This window comes from Chelmon rostratus, chromosome 12, assembly GCF_017976325.1.
Source record: "Chelmon rostratus isolate fCheRos1 chromosome 12, fCheRos1.pri, whole genome shotgun sequence".
NCBI classification, from domain to species: domain Eukaryota; kingdom Metazoa; phylum Chordata; class Actinopteri; order Chaetodontiformes; family Chaetodontidae; genus Chelmon; species Chelmon rostratus.
In genome coordinates this window covers 9447536-9467422 of record NC_055669.1, presented here as the reverse complement: position 1 = coordinate 9467422, position 19887 = coordinate 9447536, and the positions used below count along the sequence as shown (strand labels likewise).

Sequence of the window (19887 nt, the reverse complement as noted above, 5' to 3'; positions counted from 1 at the left end):
TTTTGCAATATAAGATATAGCGTTAAGTATGTCATTGTAAAATAATACACTAACCGTGGCTGAAATGGAAGCTAACACGGCTAGCTTGCATCCTAGCTTTAACATTAGCTGGGGGCGCTAGTGAACAACAAGCTACCAACATGCAAATGGAACATTGTGCGTAACGGTTGTCAGTTAGCAACGTAGTTGCCTCACATAGTTTAAGCAAGGGCCTTCGTCAATTCCAAAGTTATCTATACTGTTTTCTCGTTGTGTACCCACCTGTGATAGAGAACAAATGCACTCAATCGGCCTAACTCGGTTTAGTCAGGTCAGAGGTTAACCCTTGACTACTACATTTGACTTTTAAGTTAGCGCCTCTTTATCGTGTTTGCACGAAAGTGAATCAATAACTTAATCAGCATATTTTAATCTAAACCAACAGTACTAAAGCTAGACCTTTTGTTAAAAATATTATCTGTAGCTAAGTAATCTCATCAAAATTTAAATGGGCCGACTATAACAGATATCTCCTGTGGAATTCATTTCGTACTTTGTCGAGTGTGTTCAAACACAACGTGTTTTCTCGTTTAAACACACGAGACTGGGAATAACTGCACCGACTAATCACCGGCTACGAAAGCAACAAAGACCTGTGAGAAGACAACCATGGGGAGATAGTGGCAACATCTCTCCTCTGTTGGCACCCAATTCTTGTCTGTGCTTCAATGACAAGTTTAACTAGCTGCTCCAAATGTGCTCTTCAATAAAACAAACCAAATACTGACTGAAGTTTCAATTTATGTTATTAATTAATTCCGTGATTAACCGCCATCAACCTCAAAAAAAAAATCTGCTACCCAAAGGAGATGGTCATTAACTCAGGTTTTTTATGCCTCCTATCTGGAATGAACCATTACAAATCTGTCGGGGGGGCATGGCGCCGACTCGTAGCCATGCGAGACGAAATTAAACGAGACAAGAACTTGTGTAAGTGTTTAACTATGATTGTTTTATAATTTAGTTTAACAATTAAATGTAATTGTTGGGGTATTTCTTTGTTCTGTTACTGTATAGCGAAATGTATATACGCTTACCCTTACAAAAGAAATGATCTGTCCCACACCAGACCACCACGGAAAATGGCGACTGTGAAATAGATGGAAGACGAAAGTAAGAAATTATTCAATGCAGCGAATAAATCTTGCCCTGTCTGCGTCCGCACCGCTTGGAGGTAAGGTTTGTTTGCTTTTCATCATTTTACTGATACCTCTGTAGTGAGTAGCGAGGAACGATTGTCATTAGCTGTAGTTAAGCTCGAGGAATAGGTTTTGGTGTGGAACAGCCTTAATGGAATGGTCTGCAGCTCCTGCAAGCAGCATCCAACAACACAGCGTGATATAAACGCCAAAGAAATTCAACGGCTTCCTTACGGAACAAAGTATAAATAATCCAGTTTGCTCTGAATGTCGGTAGCTTTGGAAACCTATCCCAACTATTGTGGGATGGCAGATAAGTGAACTACTATGCTGAAAGTTTTAGCTCTATACAAAATCCACAAGCGCTCATCAAAAGCCATTTACGAGGTCCATCCCTTCGCCGTTTTGGTGCTGCCAGGTAGATGTTGCAGATACCTTTCTCTGCCACATGAGTTTTCACTTGGCATGACACTTTTATTGCCCTTCAAATCCAAGACCTCTCACTCCGACGACCTTGTAGCGTTATAAATGGCCATAATTAATCATCTAAGCAACGTGTCAAGTAGCTATATGTTACAGCTATAGTACAGCTATATTTACTTTGTAGTCAATGGATGCTCATTGAGTCAAGAAGCCAATTTTGGTGACATCGTATTGAGTTACTGAACTGTTTACTTTTCACATCAAACAAGCACATTCAAATAAGGAAGAACTACCAACTACCACTCTTGCTCGTAAAATAGTGACATTCAATATTGGACTTTTAAAAGCCTGTACAGGCTCATGTCACTGTTACCGTCTTTATATTTTCCTAAAGCATGCTAAAAGCTGCAAGTAATTATCATTTTAAAGGTCCTATGTTTAACTTTAAGAAATTCGTAATTATTAATGACACTAGTGGCCAACTGCAGTTAGCATCTCCTTGCTTGCACTCGGTAGGCACGAGCGAGCATCATCTTGTGGGCATCAGCCAAAATAGTCTCTGGACATACATACAGACATAAGTCATATTTAGAATAACATTACTGTATTTATATTCCTACAGTTTATTTGGACCAATGGCTCCATACTAACTAGCTTTCCATTTTCACATCACTAAATCAGCCAACGCCACGACGCAACCAAAGCCAGACCCTTCGCAGCCAAGCCACAATCAGCCGGCCAACTCTAGCTTATCTTACAGTTAGCTAGTTGGTCACCTTGCCTTGCATTGCTCTTGGCTACTAGAAAGCAGTCATTAGTTATTCGCCTTTGCTTTGCATTTATTGTTGGCTACAATCATAATGTCATTATACGTAAAGTAGTATCATGGATCATGTCGCTGGTGAAGTAATTTGGCAAGATAGCCACCTAACATATCTACTCAGATAGTATTTTGCTAGTGATAATATTAGCAAGCAAGCTATGGTTAGCTAGCTAGCTGTAACTTAATTACGCTGTATGGACCCTGCATTGCTTGCTTTAAAAAGTTAGCTTATTGGGTCATTTGCAAATGATAAGTTAGCCAATTTACCAGCAGACCAGCACCAGAAGTCTGGATGAATTAGCTGTTGTCCACTCAAGACAGGATTTTGTTGCTAGCTAGTTAACAATTCGCCCTTGTTAGCAAGCAAGCTAACATTAGCCAGCTAGAACCAAAATGTCGCATATGTTTCACATGCGTTGAGCTGGCTAACATAAGTTAACATTAGCCAACTAAACCCAATGTATCACACTGTATAACACACACATAGAAATCAGTCCACAGGTTGTTATAGGCAACCCAGAAACTCAGGGAAGGCCCCTTTTTTATTTTATGTTACAGTCTGTTCACACATTGGCATTACAAAGTGATTAAGAAATTTAAATTGTTTCACATTATTACCTTTTTGTTTAACCAGATAGTTGGGCCATCCTGACCATCACTGGTTTACTTAGGGCTGCAACTAATGATTACTTACATTATTAATTTAATCAGCAAATTATTTTCTCAATTTGTCGATTAATTGCTTCCTCAGTAAAATGTCAGAACAGTGAAAACTAAAATAAAGAATTAAATTCCCAATTAAAATACAACATTTTCAGTTTTCCTTCACATTAGGCAAAGACAAGAAGCAAATCCTCACAATTTAGAAGCCAAAATTTGGGAAAGTTTGGTATGGCCACAGCCCACAAGGGTATGTGGAAACTGCAAGAACCGTATTTGTTCACCACTGATCGGGAAGGTTACATTAAGGGTAAAAGAGAAGGCCCAGCAATCTGCTTCTTTTCAGAGCCACTAGACAAATTGTTATGTGTAATCTGGTGAAAACCATTTCCAGTGCAGACCATTTCTTTGGGATGTGATGGTGTTAACTGTGGATTTTGCAGTTCTAACACTTGTGTATGAGGAATATCTAAGAAGGCTTTACTTTTCTTTTCAGGTCATGGCAGCTGAAATGTCATGTCTGACAGGTGTTGATGAAGATGACAAGGATGCAGATCCTGAGATCAATGCCCTCACGCTCCTGCAAGAGCCAGTGAGAATGGCGCAAGAATCTGCTTCTTGCACAGTTTCTTTCAGCAAGTCTTCTCTAAAACAAAACAGTGTTCTAGATGTTCTGTCAAACACGGATATGTTGTCTCCGGTTGGCCTGGGAAATGGACCTTCTTCGCATCAGGCTACACAAGCCCATGAACTTAACAGCATCTCTACAGAGAAAGAGGAGGCAAAGAGCATCACCCCACTAAAGACAGTGCAGGAAATTGACACTGCAGGAATTTGGGGTTTCGACGTAGACTCACCTGAGAACTCACTGGATAATTTTAGTAGTGCTAGTGACCTTCATTGGGACCCTCACAAAGAGTTTATGCAGTTTCTGTGGGAGAACCATGGTGATTCCCCTGGTGAAGAGCCTAAAGATGAAGTCCCTCCTACCAACAGCCAAAGGAGAAGGAAACGGAAAATGGACATGGTTGTCATGGTGGATCCCTCAGAAGACCTTTACCCTGATCTGAGCCACAAGTCATCTGAGGAACTGTCTGATGCAGAAGGTCAAGACTCCATTCCTGTCAGAAAAGCCAGAAAGTCAAGGAAGTTCTCTAAGTCACAGTCGTCACCAACAGTAAAAGTTTCCAAGTATCCCAATGGAACCGTCAAGTCCATCAAGGAAATTCTTTACAATGCCCCTGCAAGAAACTCACATGAGAACAGTATAAGTCATGGCCTTTCACCATTGAAGAGAAGGCTCACAATAACTTCTCACTCAGAGGAGACGCCATCATGTTACCCTTGCTCAAAATGTAAGCTCATTTTCCAGAAAGAGCATCATTTGCATCGTCATATGAAGTCTCATGTTGACCCTCCAAATATTTCGCCAAAGCCTTTTATATGCCGAGAATGTGGACAGTCCTTCAGACAAAGTGGTTCACTTATAGAGCACATGTCTACCCACCAGGAAAAGCGAGAGAGACTCACTGAGGAGATTAAAGGCATAAATGATAAGAAGAAAGAGGATAAAAACACAAAGCTTTTCTGCCCTCAGTGCCCATTTGTAACAAACTGCCCAAACACGTTTGTTCAACATGCGAAAACACATGAGAAGGACAAGAACCAAGTGAAAAAGTTTAGATGTGACAAATGTAGCTTCAGGACTTCGAGTGAGATTGACCTTAGGAGACATACCATTATGCAACATACTGTTGTTACAGTTGGAAAACAGATGCAGAATGATGACCCTGAAATCTTCTCCTGTAACATTTGTTCTTATAGAGCTTTTAGCAAAAGTGTTTTTAAGAATCACCTTCTGCGCCGCCATCAACAAACCTTTGAGGAATATGAAGACGCACAGCATAGTGAGAAAAATGCACAACCATCTAACGAGCAGCACATGCCTACTTGTAAAACTCCTGTAGAAGATGCAGAGTTTACATCTAAAATCTTGATAAAAAATCAGATATCTTCGAAAAGTGCTTGTTCACCTAGTGAGTCCAGTGACATTTCAGACTTGTTCAAAAATAGCAAGATCAAGAGAAGTCTCAAGTCACAGCTAATGGAATCGAAGCTAGATAAATCCATAAATGTTCTCCTGTATCGACAAACACATGGAAAGGAAACTGCAGAACAGAAGAAAGAAAGCAATAATTGCAGTACATCTGTTCAGGATTCCACAAGTGACAGAGATAGCTCAGATCAGTTTCCAGAAACATTGACCGTCAAGGTTGAAGATTCAGCTTTATCCCCAAATGGCGCTAGGGTGCCAACCAGTGCAGCCAGAAGTGATCTCAACAGCAGCAGTGTACCTAAGTTGAACGAGGATCAGTCAAAACTCAAAAAGTCACCATCTAAGCGAAAGATGTCGACCCCATATCGCAACACCTCAGACCAGGACTCATGCTTCATCTTACCAAAACCTTTACCAAGTCCCAAAAAAATAAACCAAGAAGAAGAAGTGTCAGATTGTGATGAAAAAGACATTTTTCAGTTTAACGATACAGATGCCAACTCTCACCTTTTTGACAATGGTATCAAGAAAGAAAAACAAAACATAATTTATACATATAGCAGAAGAATGTCCATGAGGGGAGCACTTCAGGCATCTAAAAGGCTGTTTGAGAAAATAAAGACTGAAGAGCAAGAAAAAAACGACCCTGAAATCAAAGAAGAATGCATAGAAACAGAAGTATTTCAAGAAAACTTTGACTCCCACCAAATCCAGTTGAGGGACTCCTTCACAGAGGACGTGTCGGAGTTGGAGTCTGACCGCAAGAACTGCCCTTACTGTCCAGCAGTCTTTGAGTCGGGCGTTGGATTGTCCAATCACGTCCGAGGGCATCTTCATAGGGTTGGACTTAGCTACAATGCACGCCATGTAGTGCCTCCTGAACAGGTGGCTTCTCAAGACAGGAGGCCACGACTACGACGGAAGATTTCAGCATTCCGGAGATTGAAAAAAGGTACTTGTGCACTTATTGCAACTTGGCCTTATTTTTGTGCCTGTTGCCATCAGTTCTTGTGGTTATTAATGAGCATTGAACTTACCAAGTTATTGCTGATTTCTAACGCAGCGTCATCGCTAAAAATGGGACCACTGGCACAGCTTCTTTCCAGTCTGTATGGTTATATGTCGGCCCATCTCTTGTCTAACATCTTAGCAATTATTTTGGTGCATTCAATGTTCTCATGACCGATAGAACTAATGGACCTCCTTTTATATGTACTTTGTTGTTACAACGTTCAAATGTATCGTATTGTACATTGTTTATGTTTCTGATTTTTGTGTTTGTTTGTTTGTTTTTAGCATTACAGCTGGAGTCAGACTCTGAGACTGTGAAGAGCATTCACTCCTGTCCGTTATGTGGGGACTCATTTGATAACAGGACTGGGCAGTCCAACCATATACGAGGCCACCTGAAAAAGCTTGGTAAAAGCTTTGCAACAAAGAACAAATCCCCATTATTATTACTGCGGGAGTTGATGCGTGACAAGAAGGAGTTCCAGCGGGCACTTCAAATTCTGGGAAAGAGACGGAACCATTTCCAATACAGTGCTTCACCAAAGCTGAGCAGTGTTGATTATTTCACACCAACGGCCATTGGAATCCAAAAAGCTAATTCAGTTCCAAGTGTTTGTACTGAAGCCAGACCACTGGTGCCCATGTTTTCTTTAGTGGGAATGGAATCTGAAAAAAGTCAACTAGAGACTAAGCTGGATGTTAAAAATTCACTCACGGGCACTACTGCCTTGATAGGAATTCTGAAGAAGAGGAAGTGTCAGGAAGATGCTAGACTAAAGGGGTCCTCTCAGATGTCAAAAAACATGTTAGCAGTTTCTTCAAACAGTGACCACAGTTCAGGATCAAGAATTGCATCCTCACTGCCAAAGTCAATATCTGGTGAGTAACTTCCTCATAGTAGTAACCAGATAGGTTTGATTAGAAGTGGAAGTCACCTTTGTTTTGATTAGTTTATGATACTGTGTAAGAATCATGTAATTTTGTGACAAAATACATTTGGCACAACATTATTGGCATTACCATCGAAGAGCAGCTGTTTTGAAGCAGATATCTGAGTAATGATCATCAGATTTTATGTTGTAAAAGTGAGGTGTCATCAGCATAAAGGTGTAGAATGACATTGCCAAGTAACCCTCAGATTATCTGGCCAAAATAGAAGAGCATGTTGCACATAACAATGCAGAGGATTATTATTTTTTGTATGATCTTAAGTTAATTGCATAAAAAGTGTAAAATAGCAGAAATTATCTGTACAGACTTTGTAACATAGAACAAAGATAGAACATGTTCAAATCAAGTCCTACAATTCTTCAATACCAGTAACAAATAGGTATCACCATATTTATGTTTTCCCCTGTATTTTCTGTCTTTTTGCAGAGAAAGGTGAATTCAACAGGAAGGTGTGCGTCCATTGCAATGCAACTTTTCACAGTGGAGTTAGCTTGTCCAATCACCTCCGGGCATATGCAAAACGAAAAAGGACTGCCTTACTTGAAGGAACCAGTAAGTGCCATCACCAACACCTGAAGTCAGACACAAAGAAAACACTCACTCTAAGAGCACAGTAGCAGGCTGGGGTGTATATTCTCCTACAAGCATTGCTTAATTGATTATTTCTTATTTCTGAAACAGTTTGTGCCAGCGGAAGGTGTAACCATTGCTCAGCAATTTAAAAGTTTTATCTTGTGCAGAGTAAAAGTTCCTGACCACCACCTCTGAGACCTGAGGTTCAACATCTGGTAGTGGTGTCTGGGGGTTGGTTGTGCAAAAGCAATCAGCAGCATTTGGAAAGTGGGAAAAATAGTGAAGGTTTTCATTGTTGCTTCACTAGCGACTCATACTGGTTGATATATCCTTGAATTAAAAATTATCCAAGGACTTACACATACTAGCAATATTGAGTTTTCAGTCCCTGGACCAGAGTTCTCAGACTGAGATGTCAAAATTTGGCAGCACTCTATAGGACATTATTTTATTTGTTATTTTGTAATGCGTTGCACTCATCTGTGCAGCTGCTCTGCTGTTAACAAGGCATATAATTTATCTTAATCGTTGCGGTGCAGTCTACACACCAGTACTGCAACACACTGGGACAAACTGAATATTTTTTATACAAAGAAAGGAATAACCTAATGTGTAATATTTTTTAATTTACAAGTTGGGACAAATAATTAAGAATTTGTCATATGCTGCGATTGTATAAAGTTAATAAAGTTTCCCCTTACTGAACAACTCACAAAAATTAAAGATGGTAGGTGTAAACACAAAGGCAAGATCAGATCGTTTATTATCTGGATAACTCATTCAGGTACTGATACCATTTTAATACCAGCTGTAAACATCAACTTTTTTAAAGGTACCCCGTGAAATTTTTACATAAACCATTTCCATAGTTTCTCTCCAAAGCACATCATGTGTATCCTTGAGGCCTAACAGACATGTTGAATGGGATTCCTTCTTCAGTAAACATTTGTAAAGCTGATATTTTTCAATATATCAAAACCTGAATTGCTTACGTCCATGTTGTCCAGCTAGCATACTTTTCGTACTGTATTTTATTTGTGCATTGTCGCCAACAACTGTCAGTCAATGAAAGAATGTGAAACCATCAGGAGGAATGTGCCTCACATCACCTGTATGCTCTAGATGCAAACAAAATGGGGACCCCACAAAATATTGCTCCACAGCACTACTAGTGGTCAAAACCTCCACAGGTTAACTTTAACTGAGGATATGGAGTAAAAAAGAGCCATATTAGTGCTATTAATGCTTGGAATAATATCATTGCTCCAGCAACAAAGTCCAGCATATTCCAAATAAATTGAAAACACAATATCAACATGTTTTTCTTTTATGGAAACACAGAGGTTGTGCCATGCACTCTAATTCATGGGTTCTCAAAATGTTCTACTTGGAAGCGGCTGAGCCACATGTGACACCTAGTGGTAAAATTTGGTATTATCGGCCCAGTGTGGTATTTGGCTTAATATCAAACCAGTTTGAAATTTTGTGCATCTGCCCATCCCTACTATCTAATAATACCCGAGTAGCCCGGTCAGTGTTCCTTGTGCTTCTCATAGCAGCTTTCACAAATACTGTATGTCAGAACCTCGGCACATAAAGCCAAAACTATTTATGTAGCTATGAGAGGTTGCGATGTCCAAATCAAAACTATAATTAGTGTAACAGTGGTTATTTGTGTCCTCCCCAAGGTAAGGATCTAGAAGGGCGTCAGCAAGTGAGATTTTGCAAAGATTTTAATTGTGGAGCATGGTGGCTGCTTCTGAGGGAGGAAGGATGCCTTCAGGACCTACTTTTCTTGCAGGCACAGATCATCACACTTATATCTTGTGTCTTGTATCTTAGCTGCACTGGATTGGCCAGTGCAGATCAGACACAGGGCCAGACCATTTACCTCACTGGTACAAGGTATGCTGAGTATGAATAAGCAAGGATGATGATGTCCAGACATCCAAACTGACTGATTTACTGAACACCACCAAACAATATCTAAACCTTCCAGTGGTTATCATAAGCATTTTGTCTATTTAAAATGTTAAATTAGCAAGGCTTTGCTGTTATCTCAAAGGCAGTGTTGTAAATTTAAAAAGTAAATTCTGTCTTTCAGCATTTGACTGTAAAGCAAGAAGGCAACGCTCAAGGCCTGGCTCGAAGAAGAAGACACTGCCCTTACCACAAACTCCAGAGGAAATGTACAGACTCACCTGCAGGTAATGCTTTTATTTCTTTAATAACAATAATGTAGTTACCAAACTCTTTTCTTCTTTCTTAAATGGTGGATATTGCATCTGCAATCCAACAGACTTCAACAGTGAACATTGCCCAGTTGCCCAGGGCAACCAGATTTGGACCACTTTCAAATGTTTCTTGTGGTGTTTTTGCAACAATTTTCATTTCTCCATTAAACAAAAACTGCCTGGATGACTGAGAGATCTACTCATCTCCAGCTCTCTCGATATCTATATGTATACACTTGTTATATATATATATATATATATATATATATATATATATATATATATATATATATATATATATATATATATATGCGCTTTTGGCTCTGTAAGGCTGTACTTTTTTTTTTACTTTATTTTTATAGAATCAATTGTTTTACAATATGTATAGAAAAAAACATATAAAACAAAAAGGCACAGTATGGGACAAATTAACATTTTGACCTGTTGGTGGCAAGAGGTGAAATGTTGAGGGATCATCAAACACTTAGAGTTCATCCTGAAGGAGACAAAGGTCATGGCAATCCATCCAGTAGTTGCTGAGACATTTCACTGAAAAGCACAAATGTGAACCTAATAGTGGTGTTCAATGAAAAGTCAGGGGATCATCAAAGTCAGAAGGATTCATCCTCTGGGGACCATGAATGTTTTTACAAATTTTTTTAAGTTCAGTCAGGATGGAAGTGGTGGAACATCCAAAAGACCCAACATTGTTATCCCTGGAAAAGCTGCTAGCATAGCTCAGAACCACTGTGTGATGGTATGTCATTATCAATCTCTTTTTTTTTCCACAGGTTCTGTGACCTCGTCTTCCAGGGTCCGTTGTCGGTCCAGGAGGACTGGATTAAACATTTACAGAGACACATCATGAACACTAGTGTCCCTCACACTGGGCTAGGCATGGTAGAGGTCACCTCGCTGCCCTCAACCCTCAAGACTGACCAAGACAGCTCTCTGACGGCCACACATGCTGCCTCATGAAGAAAATGGGGACCTTTTTAGATTTCACTAGACTGTATGTGTATGTACATTGGATGTTCTTTCACTTTTTTTTTTCTAAGTCAATTAAATACTGGCCAAAAGTACAATAATGCTCAATGATGGAGATACTGTACATGTTTGGACATTTGGACAGATGAAAAAGTTAATTATTTTGGATATTGTTACCTTTTCTGTTTTAACATTGTCCATTTTTTGGAATTCATTTCCAAACAGATGAACTGTTTTTGTTTTATGCAGTAATGTAGTGTGGAATCCATTTCTAATGAAGACAACTTTTACCTCAGATTTCTCATGGTTTGAGTCCGCTTTTGTCAAAATTTGGGATTCATCTCTTCTGTATCAATATTCACATTTACAAGATACATAGAATCATGTTGGGGGTGTTTTTGTATTGCAATATGTTCAAATCCAAGCCCACAGTCTCTGAGATGAATATTTTAACTGAAAGTGAGCGCACCCAAAAGATCATGATAAACAGCTCCAAGAATCACAAGTGGAAAACTGAGCTATTATACAAGAACAAAAAGAACGATGTCCAGAACCTTGTTATGCATAGAAAGTGTTTTATAGTATTTCAGTAACTGCATTGTTTCTAATACAAATACAAAATTAAAACTGAAGATGGTTAAGAAAAAAGACCTAACAGGCACAGTCAGTGCTGACAGTGCATTTTCATACATGTCACCTATATTTAATGTTTAAATATACTGTTTTGAAATAATTTAATTTTAAATGTACTATATCACAGATACAATGCTTAAAACATTTGTGTTGTTCTAAATAAAAAAAAACGACAAACAAGTTGACTTTTTCAATCATTTTTGCACACAAATTTATAAAAACATTGCACCTGTAAATGTGAAAAATCATCAAATGGCAATGGCCTGGGAGCACTGTAGCTAATGTCTATAAATTGGGCAAAATGTGACAAACATACAAGAAAATCCATAGACTCAAGATGCCTCCATTTATTCAGACTCCTGAATGGCACATTAACAGTATGCTGTCAGCAATATACTGTACATGAGTGGTGCCACACATTTCTGTGTAGTTGCAATAGAAGTGAACTTGCAGTGATGTCTGTCATTCAAACGGGCTGCCACCCTAAAAGACAATAATCAGTTAAGTTGATAGCATCTGTAGAACTCCATGAGGCCCAAGTGCAGTCCATTTTAATAGTTATTACCAGTAGCCTCATAGGGTGCTATTTGCTAGTGATACTAATTACATACAGTGCCTATCATAAGTATTCACCCCCTTTGATGTTTTACCCTTTTATTGCTTTCATTAATCAATCATGGTCAATAAAATTTAGCTTTTTCAACACAAAAATTTATTGGAAAAAACTCTTTAATGTCAAAGTGAAAACAGATTTCTATAAAGTAATGTTAATAAAAGAAAATTATATAAATGAAAATAATAGTTTGCATAATTATTCACCCCCTTTAAGTCAGTGTTTAGTAGATGCACCTTTGGCTGAAATCACAGCAGTGAGTCTGTGGATAGGTTTCAATCAATCTTGCACATCTGCCCACTGCAATTTTGCTCCATTCTTCTTTGCAAAACTGCTCAAGCTCTGTCAGGTTGCATGGGTATCGGGCATGAACAGCCCTTTTCAAATCCAGCCATAAATTCTCTATAGGATTGAGGTCTGGGCTTTGACTCGGCCACTCCAGAACATTTACCTGGTTCTTTTTTAACCATTCCTGTGTAGCTTTTGCAGTATGTTTTGGATTATTGTCTCGCTGGAAAATAAATCTTCTCCCAAGTCGTAGTTCTCTTGCAGACTGAAAAAGATTGTCCCCCACGATTTCAGTGTATTTTGCAGCATTCATTCTGCCCTCTATCTTTACAAGCCTTCCAGGTCCGGCTGCTGAGAAACATCCCCACAGCATGATGCTGCCACCACCATGCTTCACAGTGGGGATGGTGTGTTTTTGGTGATGTGCAGTGTTTGGTTTCCGCCAAACATGACGTCTTGTCTGATGGCCAAAAAGCTCAATTTTGGTCTCATCAGACCAAAGAATCTTCTTCCACTTGACCATGGAGTCCTGCACGTGCTTTTTGGCAAACTCTAGTCGAGATCTAATATGACTTTTCTTCAACAGTGGCTTTCTCGTTGCCGCTCTCCCATAAAGCTTTGACCGGTGAAGAACCCGGGCAGCGGTTGCTACATGCACAGTCTCTTCCATCTCAGCAGCTGAAGCTTGTAGCTCCTTCAGAGTAGTTGTAGGGGTCTTGGTGGCTTCTCTCACTAGTCTCCTACTTGCACGGTCACTCAGTTTACGAGGGCGGCCTGATCTAGGCAGATTCACACAAGTGCCATATTCCTTCCATTTCTTGATAATTGACTTCACTGACCTCCGGGGGATGTTCAGTGCCTTGGAATTTTTTTTGTAACCATCCCCTGAATTGTACTTCTCAATAACCCTTTCCCTGAGTTGCTTAGAGTGTTCTTCTGTCTTCATGGTGTAATGTTAGCCAGGAATACTGATCAACCACTCTCTGGACCCTTCAAACACAGGTGTTTTACAACTCAATCACTTGAAACACACCCACACCACTCAGATGATCTTCATTTCACTAATTGTGAGACCATTGGCAACAATTTGATAGACCTCTATTGAATTAGACCATTAAATAAAAAAGGGGGTGAATAATTATGCAAACAATTATTTTTATTTATATATTTTTATTTCATTAACATTACTTTATAGAAATCTGTTTTCACTTTGACATTAAAAAGTTTTTTCCAATAAATTTTTGTGTTAAGAGAGCCAAATTTTATTGACCATGATTGATTTATGAAAGCAATAAAAGGGTAAAACATCAAAGGGGGTGAATACTTATGATAGGCACTGTATATTGTGCTGAGGGTGAAAACAAATGCATTAATCCATAAGACATTTTATTTCAATAACTCAGGTTGATTTGGAAAGATTTGTTTGCTGTAGTCAATGCAATAAGCTTATAAATAGGACAGAATGCAATCTCATCTCAACTAAAACATACAGGGTTACTTTCACCTGTTACAATGTTTAACTACTTCATTTTATACACACGAGAGCAAATGTCTAAAGCTAGTATTGATGTTTCCACACCAAACTGTGTGTTGAAAATGTTGGCTTTAGGAGCTACTTAATCGTTCTGGTCTTTTCAGAACCAATTAATTGCGTTTGATTGCTTATAATTTTCTACTACTTGTATATGTGTACTTGCATTGTAATATATCTTTTACTTAAACAAGTAAGTATACTGCAGTTGTTCTGTTAATGCTGCAATGTGATCTGCTACAGGCGACAAAACCCACCTCCCCTATTTAGAGCAGCTTTTTCTTCTCCATTAGTAAACACAGCCAATTGATAACCCCATGACGACATTCCTTGAGTTCAAATACTTCTGAGATATTCACTCTTGCAAAATACCTTTAGGAAGTGTTCAAACTGAGGTTGCAGCTCCTTCATCATGGCTTTTGCTTTGTCAAGGCAAGCACGTCTCTGCTGCACTTCAAACTCCTTCAGGAAATCAATCAATCACCATCGTCATCACTTGGACCACACTTAAATTTACAAATACGGACAACAGAGATTTGGGGGAAAAAAATTAAGTGATTAATCTCATGCTACTTTACAAGAGTGTTACCTTTGTGTTGGAGAGGTGTTCCTGAGAGGTAATGTGAGTCTGCACTGAGGAGGCAGATGTGGATAAGAAGACGTTGCAAGCTGCACAAAGGAACATTTCAATCTTTGTCATGTGGTCATTTTCCTGGAGAGCTGACAGGAGAAAGATCAGACTGTAAGCTTTGTATGTGTGGAATTGCAGATAGAGTCATAAGACATGTGCATGTAAAGTTACTAACCTTGAAGTACACTATCCTCTATGGGTCGACTACATTTACGGCTTTTATACAGCATGACTTCCTATAGAAATAAAAAAAACATCTATCACCATTCAGACACAGCAATGTGCCAACATTTGTTAATGTTTCCATGACAAATTTAGGTTCAAAACAAGGGATTCGATGCAGAAACTGTCAATGATGTGCACTATTTATTATCTTACCTGTAGGAAGGCTATAGCCAGGTCATCATAATTATTCTCCTGCTGGATGTGCTCCAGGGTGTCCCAGTGAGTCTTGCTCTCCAAGTGATCCTGCAGCTCGTGAACATTGGCTAACTCAACATCACAAAGGTCACATGTGATGGGGCTCCTACAAGAAACATGTTAAGACATTCAGTGTTGCACAGTGTCTTAATATTCTGCAACACTGCAGAACAGCCTAAAATGAATGAGTGTGATGTGAATACTCCACATGCAGCATCTTTAAACAGTTAAGACATCAGTGTTCTTGGTTCTTACTTGTTGAATATTATATTTTTGTTCCTGGGTCTTGGCACCTCAGTGGGAGGTGTGACTTTGTCCAGTCCTGAAAAACAACATTATCCACAGAATTATTATCATTATCAGGTTCGCAGAGGAAAGACGTGTACACATGGCAAAAATAACACCCACTGGATTGTCAATTTTTAGGTTTCCAAAACAATACTCTCAACATGCTTATTTATTGCATGTCATCAATGTCTCTCCCATATTTATTTCTCTTACATTTAATGTGAAGTGGTGGATCAAACCAGCAACCAAACTGTCCTTACATCATTAAACTTCAAACTTGCCTCTTTCCATGTATCCCAACTTATGTTGATAGTCCCGCTGTAACCTGGGTGGAGATAGTCTACCTGTAGGGGTCATCTACAGAGAGAAATGTCTCTAGTAGGCACAAAGTATCACACTGTCATCACAACATAAACAGTGACAGTTTCATCAGATTCTGATCCTGCATCCTGTTTAGGTTCATAACTCAAGAGAATGTCACCACAGAACCAAAACTGCATAAATATTTATGTTCAGAAAGCAAGCACAACAGCTGTTTTACTTTCAGTCTTATGGGTGATACCTCTCTCCTGCATTCTGGGATTGTTATCCTCTCCTCCCCGTTGGTCCTCTGTGCTCCATAAGATGCAAGAAACCTTTGGGTGGAGGAGTCGTGAACAAGCCTGTCAGGGCTGCAGACCCTGCGGTCCAGTGGTCTATTTATAGAGCCATAACCCGGTGGGACAAGTGTGTCAGTGTCTGGGCTATACGTCTGTGGTTTGGGCAGTCTTTGACCGGGACTGAGACCTCGTCTCTCCGTGGGTCTGGTTTCAGGGTCAAAGTCACGCCTGTCGAGGGGTCGGCTCTCTGGCTCAGAGTAGGATGAGTCCCAGTGCCATTTGTCATGGCAGCCTCTACTTGGAGACAAACGCTGGCGTGCCAGGTGGTTGTCCTCGGGTGGGGAGTGGTTGTGGTCTTGGCCTTGTTGCATCTCATTCTCAGAGTCTGATGAGGCAGGATCGTAAGGATTATAAAGCTCAACCCTGAGTGAGACGGAAGAGGAAGGATTGTGTGTGTGCATTGTACATGCAGTTTACTACTATTACTATTATATAGATCATATGCAAGGCCATGATACTATTCAAATGTGCTAGAGTGTCTACATCATGTTTACTACGTGAACTGTTAGGAAAAAGAGAAAACTTTACGACATAGAACTAATTAGACGCTACACAAAATTAGTGAAATGCGTCCATTTTTTAAGCACTCAGACAGACACTGAATCTTTCCTGCCACATAAACTCTTACCTCACAAGGTCCACCTGGAATAACACTTAATGAGGTCACCTTCAGACAGCCCATATTTCAACATTTAAAGTCACCACGAGACAAAGTTAAAGGCTCAAATGTGGGACATCTGGGGTTGTGACTACAGGAGACGTCAGGCTCGACCTGTCAATATACTACAATCATCACTGACTGGTTTACCTCTCTGGACTGTTGGTGCTTTTGTCCTGTGAGTTGTCCTCTCCTTCTCCTACTGGCGTGAATGAAGACCTCCATTTCGCAGAAGGCTGCACTGTATAATGCAAAAGTTATACAAATATGAAGACTATTTATTTTGACAGACTTAAAGCATTCAGATATGTAACCAATAGTTACGACTGACTAACAATGAAGTGAGGCAACTTGTGTCTAGTTCAGTTCTGTTGACTTTATTAGCTACTTGAGCAATAATTAACACAATAATCCTCAATAATGAGACAGCTTTAGAGAGAGACTGGTTCACACTGATTTCTGTATAGTTTCAAAATCAATCAGCACACTCATTAAACCTGCTTCAGTTATGAAATCCATCAACGTGAGATCGGGCGGAAATTTTGGTCGGTGTGTCATTGTCATCTGTAGCAATGCTATTGCTTTTTTCGTGCAGGATGACTTAGAGAAGGTCTGGACTTCAACAATAATGCCACTGAATAAAATATAAAGATAATGCAAAGATAATATGGACTGGGGCAAACTAATGGACAGGGGGTTAGGGTGCTGGCCAAGAACTGCAGCTCTAGTTTGAGTTCAGGTGGGAACCTTTGTTGCATGTCTTTCCTTCCTTACTTCCGGACATCCCTCTCAAAGAGATTTCACCTCACACAGAAATGAAAACAGGGGAGTGTCTAGAACAGTAAACACAATAGGGCAGCATGATTTGCTAAATGGCTATTAGTTATGTAAAGTATGAGTAGTTTGAAGTAAATGAGCTAATATGCTATGTGGAAATGTGGTTCCGTTTCTAGGTGTGCTTCATGTCCTCAGGAGTCACCTGCATGTTTCAGAGCTGGTGGTGTGATGGCAGCCATGTCAGATGTCCTGGTATTAGAGTTGTCTGCTGGCTTCCCTGAAACGTGTTTCATAGCTTCTCTGAAGTCTTTGGGTACTCTGTTTATCACAGAAAGCAACAATGAGTGCAGAAATTAAAAGCGAGTGAATACAAGCAGTAACATCTGATGAACGTGAATGCAGCACGGCAAAGGCAGAGAGGTGCGTTATCAATGCTAACATCAACGAATCAGACAAGCAGTCTCAGCTAGCTTAGCAGTGTTTGCTACTAGCTTCAGAAACATAGCCACGCACATGACGTTTCGTTGCTAATAACGTTTGAGCTGGCGGTGACATGCACCCTTAATATCCAGCCAACGAAAATACTGTCAGAAATTAATCCAGAAGACACCTTGCTCGACGTTACAGAAACTTTCTCAAAGACATGAACGTTTAACAAAGCATTAGCTGACGCTACATGTTTGGACAGAGAGCGCTGAAATACCTTCCATGCTGCTGCTGTTGTTGTTGTTGTTGTTTATATACCGGCGCTGCTCCTTTGAGTATGCCCGAAGGAGTGAACGGAATATTATTCTGACGGTTCATCGTTTGGTTGCTTTAGAGGAGCAGAGAAGTAAGCAAGTGTGAGACGTGAAGCTGGTTCACCTACAAACAGCTGCTGCTTACGCCCGCAGACAGGTGGCAGCATACTGCAACACATGATGGACCTGCTTCAGCACTTCCATTTACATCTGATCCACTACACCTGTGATAGATAGTAATTTTTTTTTTTTTTGCACAAACTAAACACAGATTAAGGTGATAAAGCAGGACTCTTAAAGGTGTGTATTCTGATAATCATTTTCAATAAAAGTAGCACATGCCATTTTATTATTATGTATATATTTTTTTACTGATCACTATTTTGATATTTTATTATGAATAGTTTGTTCTTTATAGTCTTATTTCACAATTTTTCACTTATTTCACTGTGTGTAATGCTGCTGCTGCACTGCAATTTCCCAGCTTGGGATACATAGATACATAAAGTATATCTATCTATCTATCTATCTATCTATCAAACCAAACACATGTGAGGCTGGAGTTCTGGGGCCAACAGCCATGACCGAGCTGAAGGCCCCAGATTCCCCGTGTGTCTGTCGGTTTGTTAAACTGCTAATGTTTGGAAATATGTGCATCAATCAGGGCCTTAAGATGGTGCTGAATTATTACTTGTCTTGTCAATCTGAAAATGTGTTAAAGTTTGAATCTTGCATACAGCAGCACTAAATAAATTTGTGGTCAACTACATTACCACAAGGCTCCCATTTTGACTCTCCTGGTGGATTAATCTGGCAACGTAGTATAACAGAAAATTTACATTCATCCTGGTTTTGCTGATCCTGAAACCACTTTGGAAATCAATGCAAATAATAAGGATAAATGCTGAGTTATACTAAAGCACAGTGTTTATAGTGACTCCACAATGCAGAAAACCGCTCCCATATGTTCATATCTGTGAAAATATGTTCTTTTGGGAAAGAAAACAAAAAGTACAGTATGCATTGCTTAATGAATGTACACCCCTGAATGCTAATCTGCACAGGAGAGGAGCAGGTTCAGCAGATGAGAGCATGTGCTGAAAGGTGAGTTAGTCTAAACATACTGCTGTGGGACAGAATGGTAGCTACTGACGCCAGGACAGGATGTCTTAAGGGCAGGTGAATCATGGTGTAGATTCCCAGACAAGTTGTGTTATTAAGAATATTAGTGCAAGGCCATCAATTAGACTGTTGGACAGAAGGTTACATACATGCTTAACACACATGACCTCTATGGCACAGGCAGGGTCTACACAGAGACAGCGAACCTATTGTTCCTCCTCGACGGGACTCACTCGCTCACACTAACATTATGTTCTGTAGGACCATATAGATGAACTCAAGACATCGAGAGTATCCTTGCCACATTAACATTAGACATCTGGTGAAAACAATTACAGATTATGAGGGTAAATTCTCATCGACAAGAAGAAAGGTCAAAACAAAGACTGCAGTTTCTTTAACTTATTTTTAGTCAGCTGGAAATACGTTGCACAGACTAATTTGCTTGAGTTTCCACAACTTTTAAATGTTTAATTGTAGAATTAACAGACTGGGATCCTCCTATTCCTCGTGAATCACTGAGCTCCGTATGACCTTGTCAACTATCTGTCTGTTGAAGACACTTACAAAAGATTCTTGGCTCAGTAGTGCCAGAGCTAAACATGCACGAAAAGGAACATGCAGTTCGTGG

The 19887-nt window shown here is 39.7% G+C and overlaps 2 protein-coding genes across 2 annotated transcripts; one reads left to right on the top strand and one right to left on the bottom strand.

The window, feature by feature from the left end:
* The first annotated feature begins 1105 nt into the window (after positions 1-1105).
* Positions 1106-11703, top strand: znf644a (zinc finger protein 644a). The gene is made up of 6 exons (XM_041948508.1): positions 1106-1213; positions 3581-6092; positions 6437-7030; positions 7529-7654; positions 9780-9882; positions 10701-11703. Exons 2-6 carry the CDS (start codon positions 3584-3586, stop codon positions 10885-10887), a joined length of 3519 nt encoding a protein of 1172 aa, XP_041804442.1. The 5' UTR covers positions 1106-1213; positions 3581-3583; the 3' UTR covers positions 10888-11703.
* On the bottom strand, positions 10330-18269 carry LOC121614574. The gene is made up of 11 exons (XM_041948512.1): positions 18098-18269; positions 17597-17712; positions 16768-16858; positions 15863-16322; positions 15582-15657; positions 15268-15334; positions 14971-15118; positions 14768-14828; positions 14551-14681; positions 14334-14423; positions 10330-12012 (listed from the first exon to the last, which is right to left on the bottom strand). The coding sequence occupies exons 1-11, from the start codon at positions 18196-18198 to the stop codon at positions 11992-11994; spliced, it is 1362 nt and encodes a 453-aa protein (XP_041804446.1). The 5' UTR covers positions 18199-18269; the 3' UTR covers positions 10330-11991.
* Between the last annotated feature and the right edge of the window lie 1618 nt (positions 18270-19887).

What these genes read in the sequence shown, in the direction of transcription:
- znf644a (XM_041948508.1), top strand. Translation starts at nt 3,584, where the DNA reads ATGGCAGCTGAAATGTCATGTCTGACAGGTGTTGATGAAGATGACAAG. An exon ending in ATTCCGGAGATTGAAAAAAG is followed by an intron (nt 6,093 to 6,436) that starts GTACTTGTGCAC and finishes GTTTGTTTTTAG; the next exon opens with CATTACAGCTGGAGTCAGAC. An exon ending in ACTGCCAAAGTCAATATCTG is followed by an intron (nt 7,031 to 7,528) that starts GTGAGTAACTTC and finishes GTCTTTTTGCAG; the next exon opens with AGAAAGGTGAATTCAACAGG.
- LOC121614574 (XM_041948512.1), bottom strand. Translation starts at nt 18,198, where the DNA reads ATGAACCGTCAGAATAATATTCCGTTCACTCCTTCGGGCATACTCAAA. An exon ending in TCCCAGAATGCAGGAGAGAG is followed by an intron (nt 15,658 to 15,862) that starts GTATCACCCATA and finishes TTCTCTCTGTAG; the next exon opens with ATGACCCCTACAGGTAGACT. An exon ending in AGTTTGAACACTTCCTAAAG is followed by an intron (nt 12,013 to 14,333) that starts GTATTTTGCAAG and finishes ATTGTCTTTTAG; the next exon opens with GGTGGCAGCCCGTTTGAATG.